Source organism: Chiloscyllium plagiosum, unplaced genomic scaffold, assembly GCF_037043375.1.
Source record: "Chiloscyllium plagiosum isolate Xiang-an unplaced genomic scaffold, Cpla_swu_hap1 HiC_scaffold_10, whole genome shotgun sequence".
Lineage (NCBI taxonomy): Eukaryota > Metazoa > Chordata > Chondrichthyes > Orectolobiformes > Hemiscylliidae > Chiloscyllium > Chiloscyllium plagiosum.
Window position 1 is genome coordinate 98,344,683 of NW_028270148.1, and position 12,565 is coordinate 98,357,247.

General features: G+C 40.8%; 1 protein-coding gene across 7 annotated transcripts in view; it reads left to right on the forward strand.

The window, feature by feature from the left end:
* stxbp5a (syntaxin binding protein 5a (tomosyn)) overlaps positions 1 to 12,565 on the forward strand; it is a 243,691-nt gene that overhangs the window by 200,831 nt on the left and 30,295 nt on the right. For 4 of the 7 annotated variants that reach the window (XM_043696462.2, XM_087991571.1, XM_043696463.2 and 1 more), the window contains one exon: positions 11,330 to 11,569. In XM_043696462.2, coding sequence (XP_043552397.1) covers positions 11,330 to 11,569 — 240 coding nt within the window. Of the gene's footprint in view, positions 1 to 9,903; positions 10,018 to 11,329; positions 11,570 to 12,565 lie in introns of all 7 variants that reach the window. The other 3 variants (XM_043696459.2, XM_043696461.2, XM_043696460.2) reach the window with 2 other exon arrangements.

Consider the following 12,565-nt stretch of genomic DNA (forward strand, 5'->3'; position numbering starts at 1 on the left):
ATGTTGCCAGGTCTATTTCTATTCACAGCCTGTAATGCTTTATAAAATACTTTTTTATGGAGTGCTACAGCAGCTGCTGTATTTCTCAGTCCTGCTCTTAATCAAGCCTATTTAACAGCAACTGCAGATTGTTGAATTTTTGATTAAGCATGAAGCTTTTGAGGAGTTCCATATCATCATCTAATGTCAACTGACCTTTTGGTTATCTAGCTCTGACCTGTGTCCAAGATTTGCACTTCTCAATAGCTAAATTATGAAACCATGTTGATATCAGATCTGTACATTCAAAACCTGGGCCACGAAGATTACAAAGTCGGGGCACAGCTGAGTACACGGAATGTGGATCATGATTTGACTTTACTCGATGTACTTACTGTTCACCTTTATTCCAGTGAAGACAGTTGAGTGTTGTGAGCTTAAACTCCTCCTTCATTTAAAAGCAAAATATTCTACTCTGCCTTCACAAGGAGACTGTCCCATGCATGTCCCTGGCCGAATGGGGACATAGCACCAAAACATTTCATGGGTGATGGTGAATCAGCATCTTCTGTTTTCAACCACCACCAGGAGTTAATATCACCCCTCTATTGACCTGTTACGTTGACCTACCAACTTTGTGGTCCTACCCATAAAGGATTTTGGCTACTTCACACTTTTCATTCCTGTATATTTGATAGGTCCCAATTTTCCGATGGCCAGATAATTCTTTCTACAGTGTAGATGGGCATTGTGTGTCAGGAGACTGAGGAAATCGCTTGGCAAATTTAGGTTTTAACTGGCAATTCACCTGTGCCTAGAATGCTCTGAAAATATCCATTTAAATCAGAGAATTTGAGGGTTCGACTGCAGTTAAGTTAGCCAGGAAACATTGCACAATTAAGTACCTGGCCTAACTCCTGACTGCTCAACTTACACCACCTCCAGATCCCTTGCATCCCCTTGGATCATGATGCCATCTTCTCCCTTAACCTGCAAGAGCCAACACGCACCCCTCTTCCTTCGGACTTAATATACCCCACCTCCCTTTATCACCAGATCTGATATCCCACTCCTATCAGGATCCAGGACCTCCCCCTATACCTGCCAGAATCAACCAGCCTTCCACACTGAGTTGCTTGCTTGGCATGCGTGTACACTAGCAACCTGCTACTCTACCCATCTGGCACCCCAATTTCACTTAACTTGAACACTTAGTCACTTTGACAGCTGCTTTGAAATAGTATGTTCTGTATTGGACATTGAAATGACGCAATTTGACAACTACTGTGAAAACAGCATAATTTGCCTTCCAACGAATGTGCTCATCTATGAGGACATAGTTGTATTAAAGGTACACTTGGTATTTCTGCAGGACCCATGATGGGGTTCTCCTGGCAGAAATCTAGAGCTCTTTCTTACCGTATGAAATGAAGGAGCAGAGCTGCAAGCTAACAATGCTTATCACTCCTTGAAATGTAAGTCCCCTGGTCACCAGATATTACGAAGTGCTTTACCTGTAGATTTTTTGGAAATTTCGTCATTGTTATTTTGTCAGGAGATGAGGCAACCCTTCTGTGCACAAGGTCCCATAGATACCAATGAGATATCAACAGATTCATCTGTTTTAAACATACTGCCTCAAAACTTCTGATCACTATTCAAACAGATCTGCCCAGGTCTCTGACAGCTCTATTACAGCCTGTTGTGTCAGCTTTGACACAGTGTAAGGGAGGTGAGACTATGCCCACTGTGATATCAGGGGACCAGGAGCCTCCCTTCAGGGTAGCAGCAACCCAGCATAAGGATTTTAATTTGAGGATAATTGTCATGAAACTATTGTGGATATTTTTAGACATTAGTTTCTTTTGAGAATTTTAATAATGTTTTTATTGATTGCAGTGAAAGGATGGAGTAGTACGTTGGTACGGTGGCTAAGGAGGCAAATGTGAGCATTTGGGGTAGGTCATGAAGATGGGGCTGTGGGGTAGGTAAGAGGAGCTGAGACAGTGGGGAGTTGGGAAGGGTTAATTTTTTTCTTATTGAAAACCTTTTTAAATCTTCTACAAAACATCTGTTCACAAAAAACAAAGAATAACACCATCAAAATAGAAAAATAGAGGCAGTACAACAAAGCCATGACACAATACTATTATTAATAAATGACCTACTATTCTATCAGAACAAATATATCCACTTAACTTAAACTAAACTACAAGCATATTAAATAAATACTAACTTAAACTAAATTCAAATAACTGAAGTAATATCTCACTAGTTTATTCTATCTCACTCATCACACTTCCACTGAAACCTCCCGGCCTCCTCTTCCTAGGGCCCCATACTGATTCCCATGGCTATACCAAGGCCCTAATTAATATTGTTGGTAAGTCTGCGTCAATATAATTTAAAAAGGGCCACCATGTCTGGTAAAACTGCTCCGTTTTGTGGTGCACCATATTTGTGAGGTAGTCTTGGCTGGTGATGGAGCATCTCTCCCTACACCACCCCATAAGACCTGGTGGTTTTTCTGACGTCCAATTCAGCTGACTGTTCTTCCTTGCACAATGGGTAAGAATGTTACGCAGTGTCTTCCCGTGTTCCTCCAGGATGTCCTTTAGCTCCCTTACAATAGCACTCCAGTATCTCTGGATCTTACAACATGACCAGTAGCAGTGTGTGAGTGTGCCTATACTAATTTTACATTTGGAGCATCCTGGTGACGCTCCTCTTTTGAACGTAGCTAGCCTCTCTGGCGCCATATGAGCCTTGTGTAAGATCGTCAATTGCATGGCCTGCGCTCTGTTACATACTGATGTTTTCCTTGTATTTTCCTTGCATTTCCCCATACTGAAATTTTCCTTGCATTTCCCCATGTATCTTCCCTTACCTCCGATGGAATATCCTCTCCTAACTCTCGATTCCACGTTCTACAGAGTTGTTCCATGTCCCTTCGGGCACAACCTTTCTGTAAATGATATAAAGTACTGAGTGAAAGAGCACCTCTACACCAGAGTACTCTTCTCTCCACATCTAATTTGTAACACTGGACCAGGAGCTCTGTATATAGTCCCTTATCTGAAAGTATCGGAAAAGGTCCCTATTAGGCAATCCATATTTCTGACTTAACTGGCTAAATGACATCAGGACCTTCCCCTCGAATAAATCTCTGACAGGAGATTCCCTTATTCTCCCATGCCTTAAAACCAGAGACCATTGCCCTAGGTTTAAATCCTTGGGCTCCCACCAAAGGGTTAAATGACTAAGTCTTAGACCAGTTGCCCTCGTCTTGCCTCATTATCCTCCAGGCTGTCACCGTATTTTAAATAATTGGGCTCTTACACTGCTGGGTCACAGATTTCATCTAATCCATATTTAATAAATTAAAGGACATCTCTAGTGCAGGGCTTCAATATCAAGCCAAATTGACTCCGAATTCCCCCATACCCAGTCACCAACATATGTTAACAGGGCATTTATTTGATATTTCTTCAAATCTGGAAGATCCACCCCTCCCTTACCTTGTGAAAGCTGCAATTTAGTGAATTTAGAGGGTGCTTGTGGCACCAAATAAAGGACCTTACCCAACCGTTGAGCCTCCGTAATACTCGTCTGGGTAACAACAACAGGAACATTCTCATGGGGTACAACAGGCGGGTAAGAACATTTATTTTAATCAGGGCTATTCGGCCCAACCATGATAACAGTAGCCCCTCACACCACTGCAAATCCTGTTTTATCCTCTCTCATACTTGTACATGGTTAGCTTTACACAGCTGGCGGAAGGAAGAGATATTAAAAATTGCCAAATACAAAAAAACCTTTTGACGACCATCTAAACGGGAACTGCATTCCACCTTTGAGATTAGGCATCTCCACTAATCCCCCTACTGGCATGGCTTCCGATTTTGTAAAATTGATCCGTAACTGGAGAAACTGCAGTATGAATTAATTGTTTGAATCAGTCTAGGAAGACTTCTCCAGATTGGCCAAAATCAAAAGGACATCGTCAGTATATAGGGTGATCTTATGCTTCCTACCCTTGGTGCTACTATTTCAGGATCCCTCCTGATAGCTTTGACTAACTGCTCAATCGCCAAGGTAAATAACAGCAGTGATAGAGGACACCTCTGTCGACTACCTATCCCAATGTTAAAGTTATCTGATGTAGTACCGTTCGTAATGACTGCCACCGTAGGATCATTATATGATACTGCCACCCATCTGGCAAAGGAGCCCCCCAAACCAAAGCGCTCTTGGACCCCCGAATAGATATGGCCATTCTATCTGATCAAATACCTTTTCTGCATCTAGGGACACAACCAAACCCGGAATCAATCTTTGCTGGCATACCTGCACTATGTTCAGTACCGTCCTGACGTTGTTGGAGCAGCTACAACCCTTAACAAAACCTGTCTGGTTTTCTTTTATAATATGGGGCAGGAACTTGTCCAACTTCAGAGCCAGCGTCTTGGATAGAATTTTAAAATTTACATTCAATAGCGAAATTGATCTGTATGAAGCACATTCTTCGGGGTCTTTCCCCTTCTTTAAAATGGAAGATATTAGCCTTCCGAAGAGAAAAAAAGCAGACAATCCTGTGCATATGAATAGTTATACATCCCCAGAAGTGGCTCCACTGACATGTTTATGAATTCCTTACAGAATTCAGTTGGGAATCCATCTGGCCCTGTTGCTTTGCCACCCTGGAGATGCCTTATTGCTTCCTGCAGTTCCTGTACCTTTATAGGTGCATTCAAAAGGGAAGCCTGTTCTGTGTTTATATTGGGGAGGTCCAGATTTTCAAAAAAGGACTGCATTCCCATTGTACCTTGTTTACCCCCTTCGGACTGATATAGCTCTGCAAAGTATTCCCTAAACCTAACATTGATCATCTTCAACTCACAGGTAATCGTACCAGCCTTCTCCCTAGCATATGTAATAGATTGGGAAACTTTTTTTCTCCTCGTCAAATAAGCCGGATATCTACCTGGCTTGTCTCCAGATTCAAACTGTCTTTGTTTGGCAAAGGAAGTCTCTTTTTTTTTTAGCCACTTGTGTGTGCAATGAGTTGAGAGCAGCCCAGAGAGCTGTGATCCACTGCAGCTTAACCAGTGACGGCCTATTATTTTTTCTGAGTTACCTTCAGCCAACCCTCCAGCATCCATTGCTGCTCCTCCCTCTGGGAATAGTTGATTTAATAATTACCCAGATGTTAGAGCAGGTTCTAATCCCCATAGCCTTTTGAAGGATAATTATTAAGCAAGTCAGAGCCCTCTGAAGTCTCCATTTCTATCTGAGTTGTAGACTACTTTGGCAGTAACTACCTGTCAGAAGTTTGAATTCTATGGATTCAGCTGCTTTAGGACTCCCACGTGATCCCAACACAGATCTCCAATCTCTGCTTAAGCAAGAGTGATCTTCCACAGTCAGAAGATCTGGCACATTGAGAGATGGAATTAGTCCGGGCTCAGAAGAAAATACCGCTTTTCTTCAAAGTAATCCACAAGTGAGAGGGCAAATGGGGTCGTGGTTTAACTTCTCATCTAAAAGCCACCTCATTACTACACTAATTCTGCTGTTCATGATCTTCAGAATTGAACCCACAACTTTTTTTGACTTACGTGCAGTAAAGCCTCTCTATCTGCAAAAATCATGAATTCCGAATTCGCCTATCCATGCTAACAAAAAAAGGTAGTGACAAAATTCAGCATCCGCAGGTAAAACTCGCACATCTGCGATTTTTAACCTACTTTTAACTGAGGTCAGCACTCTCAGATTTCATCATTCCTGGGGGTTCTCACAAATGGAACCCTTCTGCATATGGAGGAATGACTGTACTACCCACAAAGCTGGCAGTGTTCTTCCTTTACAGTCACCCCATTTGACCTCTTTCACTGCCTGTAAATTGTCAGGCTGCTTATTCAGTCTAATGCTGATGCATAGAAATTTCCTCTAACATGATTATTGAAACGTCATTGTTTTCAGTCCCTACCACAAACTTTGTCTAGCCAGCAACTCCATTCCTCTCTCTGGCATTTCCTAAGGATGAATCTAAGAACGACTGACTGCATTTGCACTATTTTAAGTTTGCTTATATCTATTACAGTAATCCAATTCCACCCTGCCTTGAGTTATGTGGCGCTGAAACCCTCATCTGTGTATTTGGTACTTCTACACTTTCAATTATCCCAACACCCCTTTGGCTGACCAGCTATATTCTACTTCTCATAATCTTGAACTCATCCAAAACTCTGCCCATGTTCTAAGTCGCACCAAGCCTTTTATACAAATTGCCCTGTTTTTGCAAATTGACATTGGACTCTGACTAAGCAGTCTTGAATTTAAAATTTTTCAACCTTTGTATGTAAACCCATCCCTGACTTTATCCTTCCTCTCTTTATTCTCTCGCACACCTCCGATACCCCTCTGGGGTTCTGATTCGCGTCTCCTTATCAGTTCCATTGCTGTACTTTATATTGGTTTATTTCTCTTTATGATATAGGGTCATTTCCCTGATCAATCTTAAGCAAATCACCAAGTTTCATCTAGCTCATTTCTCATTGCACGTAATGAACAAGGAGAGTCTAATTTTATATTACAGCTATGTTTACTTAACTGCAGTGGCCTCCTGGTGTGGCTTATGCACAGGCCTTCAGTTTTCCTTTTTGTTTCTTTTTTTTTGTATTCTAAATACTCTGGTTAAATGTTACCAGTTGTTTCATCTAGGATTAGCTATCTCTTCTGTGACATATTTAGTGATTGTCCAGCTTAGTCTGTTCTCCTGTAGAAAAGTAGTCATCTTAACCTTACAGGAATCCAATTTTATTTATCAGACAAGAGATCTGATAAACTATGCTGGACTAACTTTACCAGTTGGGCATTACACACCTATAGGCATTACTTTGGAGTTGTGACAAGTAGGTAGAAACGAATGATGTAGGAAATTAGGTTGGGAAAAAGTAGGTCAATTCAGATCAAAATATTGAAGTTGAAATGCTGAATAATGTTGTTAAATACCAAATTCAGAAGCACCTGAACTCATGTATGCATGTATTCATTTCCCATGTTATCATGTTGTTGAAGGGTATGGGTGGGCTTGTGCTATGGACTTGACTGAAATTTATTATGTATTTGTAGTATCTGGCAAGATAGTTAATTTGAACATATTTTTGACAATGTATGAACAAGACAACATTTATATCTGAAACGACATTTATTTCAAGAGGACAAACAACAGATGACTATAGATGCAAGAACAGAAAGTATTGATTATATTTACATGAAACGACATCTGTATAGGGAGGAAACGAGTCATGAGTGTGGCGCTGGAAAAGCACAGCAGGTCAGGCAGCATTTGAGCAGGAGAATCGGCATTTGCGGACTGGGAGGGGGAGTTGCAGGGCGGTGGGGTTGGTTGGTGCAGGTGTCCTGGAGATGTTCTCTGAAGCTCTCTGCGAGTAGGCGTCCTGCCTCTCTAATGTAGAGGAGACCGCATCAGCAGCAACAGATACTGTAAGTGATATGTGGAAGTGCGGTTAAAACTTTGGATGTGGAAGGTTCCTTTGGGGTCTTGGGCGGAGGTGAGGGGGGAGGTGAGACTGCCAAGGACATGCAAGTTCTGGGCCACCTCCATCGCCAGACTCTAACCACCCAACGCCTGGAGGAAGAACACCTCATCTTCCGCCTCAGGACCCTCCAACCCCACGGCATTGATGTGGATTTCACCAGTGTTTTCATTTTCCCCTCCCCCCACCTTTCCCAGTTCCAACCTTCCAATTCTACATCGCCTTCATGACCTGTCCTCCCTGTCCATCTTTCTTCCCACCTATCTGCTCCACTCTCCTCTCCGACCTATCACCATTACCCCTACGTCCATCTACCTATTGCACTCTCAGCTACCTTCCCCCTCAGCCCCAGCCCCACCCCCATCCCATTTATCTCACCGTTCCCTTGGCTCACAGCCTCATCCCTGATGAAGAGCTTTTACCCAAAATGTCGATACTCGTACTCAGATGCTGCTTGACCCGCTGTGCTTTTCCTGCACCCCACACTCGACTCTAATCTCCAGCATCTGCAGTCCTCGCTTTCGTCTAGGGAGGAAACAACCCTATTCTTCCTTTTCTATTCAGATGCTGTCTCACCTTTGAATGTTTCTACATCTTCTATTTAGGTTGTGAATTGTCAGCCAATCAGTGTTAATTTACTGAAGTACAAAAGCATTGGGTTTGAAAGTAGCTTCAAAATAAAAGTATAAATTCAATGGGGAAAACCAATGCTTTATACTACGAGTGTATAGATATCAGTTTTCTCTTTAATTTGTGTTCCTGCGAATGCCCTGTTTGCAAAATGAAAAGCTTTGATTAATGTATCTTTTTTCAAGTTCTGTATTATCAAATATCTATAAAAATATATTCAAATGAATACGAGTTTCCATACTTTGATATAATTCTTTGGTATAACTGCAAGACAGTTGTGTCGTGTGACAGTGGTGAACTCATAATTCTGACACCATTAAGCTTCATGCTTAGTTTAAGATTTTTGAGTCACTAATCATTCTCTCTATGATATCTCTATGTGCATTATGAAGAGAAGAGACTACAACATTTGCAGCTTTTATATCACAGGAAAGAATTACCAAACCTGTAGGATTGTGGTTTTTATAAATTGAGAGGCCATTCTTGTGTCATCAAAATCCAAAACATTGGCTATCCGTCCAACATACTGATAAGATAGAAGTCTGTCCAGTTATACAATAACTATACAAATTAAGTGAGACATGACTGGGCAAATTTTTAGGTAAATTTCCATCAGAATTATAAGGGTAGAACGTAGGGAGAAGAATTACAAAATGTTTTGGTTTTAAGTTCAGATGGTTGGGGCAAGAGCAAACAATCGTGCCTTTGACGTGGGTATGCATGAACATAACTCGTTCAAAATACTATATTGTCTCTATTTGGGGAAATGTACAAATCCATTACTTCATATACTATCATGAAGATGTATTTTCCTCTCTGAATGAAATATTATCGGTGTGATTTCTAAAACATTGGAGAACCTCACTTGATATACATTGGAAATGCACAAATATCCAGCTCAGATCACAAGGAAATCTTTCGTTTAACACCAAGTTAACTTATTGTGCAACTAGATATTGAGCAGTGCAGCCGTAGCATGGCATCAGAGATCAGCACTGTTGTATCCTAATCAGTACTGAAATTTAGCCTTCCCACTTACTCATGAAATTTGGTGTTGTGTCATATGACTACTGTAGAATGATAACTGATTAATGGACTGACATTAATTACTTGTATTAACTAGCAACTTCAAAGCTTTAATGCTCTGACAGCAAAGAAAATACAAGGTTCTTAAGGAAGGGTTGTTTCTAACTCTGAAGTGGAAAATGATGCTCAAGTAGCACTGAAAGACAAATACGTTGTTTTTCTTTTCAAACTGTTTTGACTGTTCTGTCCTCAGTATTTTTTAAAAAAAAAGCAGATCAAAATGCCAACCTTCAGAGAATGAAAGTTAGTGACATTAAAGTTCAAACTTAAAAGTTCACAAATAGGCTTTTGGAACTTACATTAATTTTGCACCAATCTGCAATCTGAGGTAAGATCGCCAAAAGGGCAAAGTCACATTTTGATCCAAGAGTTAGATTGTCAACATAACTCCCTAGATTTGTAATGGTTGATATTGAAAATATCACTATCTGAAGAAAACGTTATGGTATCTTTGCAAAGGGACTCAGGTAACTATGCAGTGGATATACTGGTAATTCCTTTTTCACCACTGCATAGGGTTTTATGAAAGAAAAATCTGCAGTATTTATAACTGAAGTGTAAACTTATTTTACATGTTTAGGCAGTGGCTCATCATTTAAAGTTATAGCACTGACCTCCATTCTTCACTCTCTGCCAATGACAGAGCTTGCATTTAGGTCAAAGACCAGAGACCAACGCTTTAATCTCCTGCTTGAAGGAACAAAGCAGCTTAAAAAAAATATTTGGAGTATGACTTCTCTATGCACACATTTTTTTAGTAAGGCTCTGCTGAAAAACTTGATAATGGGATTAAGGTTTTAAATCTATCTTTGATCATCATGCATGTTCTCTTTATTTTAATTTTCTATCACCAATGGATTCTTCTGCAAAATCTCTGGTAATTTTCCGATTTAATATCAGGTTGAGTCTCACCTAAATTATTGCTCGGCTGCATTGTAACACCATATACTAAAACACCTATGAAATGAAATATCTTGATTTTCCCTTCTACAGTGTGTAACTGGAAGCATACCACACATTTGCAGCTTTTTAAATATACAGTCAGATCTCCCTAATCCATGTTTAACTAGGGAGACCACAAACAATTTAATAATACAAGTCCACACCGTTATTTCTTCCATTGTTAACTTGCACAGTTATACTTCTCAATCTGAATTGATGGGGATCAATAGCCATAAACTTCAGGATGCTGAAAATCATCCAGCTAGGAAGGTGGTAATATTGAGACAGGAGAAATAGTGGCAATATGATATACCAGAACCACCACAGTTCAGATGCCTTTGATGTGGGTATGAATGCTCATAACTCTTTCTAAATATTGTGTCTATTTGAGAAAAGATTTGTATTGTTTGCTTCCAATATGAAAGCTACTGTTGTCATTGTCATTGTCATTGTCATAGTCAATGAACAGTCCCAGCATGCATGAATGAAGCACCTGCGAGCATAAAGCAGTTAGAACAAGTGATGTTGGGCATCTGCTTGCAATTGGAAAAATACTACAGCTTTGAGAGGCTATTTTGGCACAGTTCCTACACTCTATTACTCTGTCATCTTTCAGAGTAGAAATAGAGACCGCCAATATTTAATAATTAACATCTTATTGATGCAATTCTACACACCAAAGGGAATTGATACACGTTTATATTTCCTCGAACTGAGTTTAATGCATCGCATGCAGTCCTTTTGCTTGACTTGGACAAAGTTTGAAAAAGAAATTTGTACAGTGACTAAAGTTATGAAAATATATGTAATGTCTTCAAATTTAAGTGAAATAGATCCAAGAAAATCAAGTGAAGAAATGAGGGTGAGAAGCAAAATTTCTGTTAGTCCAACTTCAGCAGCCTTTCATGACTAAATTTATATCTCACTGGTCCTTGCTTGGTGCCATCAAGTTTTCCCAGTACATGTGGATTAGCTGATCTGACTATTAACTTTCTATATCAACAAATCAACTAAATGGAAACAAATTCTATATCATTAATTATGTCCACAGATAGTCTCTGCACTATCTGATTTGTGCTTTGGTCTGTTTTTAATGAAATCTTTTACTTCTCGTGTTTTAACAATAGATGTGAAAGACAACTCTTTCAGCCGTTCCCGGAGTTCAAGTGTTACCAGCATCGACAAGGAGTCCCGAGAGGCAATCACAGCTCTTCACTTCTGCGAGACGTACACCCGAAAGGCAGACACATGTACATCCCCATGTTTATGGGTTGGGACTACACTTGGCACTGTACTGGTCATAGTACTGAATCTGCCACCTGGAGGAGATCAGAGACTTACTCAGCCGGTCATAGTGTCTCCCAGTGGTAAGAGCATTTGTGCAGTCGCCGTCTTCCTTCATGTATTAGGCCCTGTCACACAAAAGAATTGAAGAGCCTAATGCTCTGAAGTCTTGTCTCGGGACATTTTAATGTGTTAAATACTTTGGGCTGCATATTTATTTGGCTAAGCATGAGCTGCACAAATTTTTTCTGAAGGGATTTTCAGCATGAGGCCCAACAGGATTTCTTGCCATACATTACCAAGCATGTCTTATTAATTGCCAACACCACTCCATGAGGTCCCTCAGGTCCATTTCTATTCCCATCTTAGCCTGCACCATTCCCAGATGAACTTGCCATTGAACAGATATTTGCCAAAAGACCAGCGTCCTTGGCCCACGTCATCTTTGAAAACAGTTGTGCAGCCAGAGAAGCACTTTCAGACTGGAGCTGCCATGCATTTCCTGACTTTTGCCCTGGACATGGCTTTATGTTCAGGGTCCTGAAGATCCTTTTGGATGGGGTGCTACAGACAGACTCTTTGCTCCATAATTAACAATGGAGGACACATCCCAAAACCATGCCAGCCTGATACAAGGTTACCACCCCAAATGAGAGTGGTCTCAGCTATTTGAAGGAATGCCCAACAGTGTAGGAAGGACAATCTCCAGTACGATTGCCACCATTTTCTCTCCAATACCCCTCTCGCATTATCTCTGTTACTTCACTCACCTTCCACCAAGGTGCTCTCATTTATGGCTGCAACATCTTTCTCACGTGCTCTGACTGATCTCAACCCTAACTCCACAAACCCTGCTTTGTCACTGACTCACTCACTCAGGATATCTCCCCACCTGTAACAAAAGTAACAGCTGTACCACCTGTTTTCATCTCCCAGAGTACTTGCCTCTGTTTCTTATTCCATGAGGATAATAACCTCCAGTAAGACAGAACGAGTCAAAACGAATGATGGGTTACCTGTCATTCCATTCCGCACACCTTAAGTGCAGAGCATCCTGACACTGACTGCCCAGCTAGATG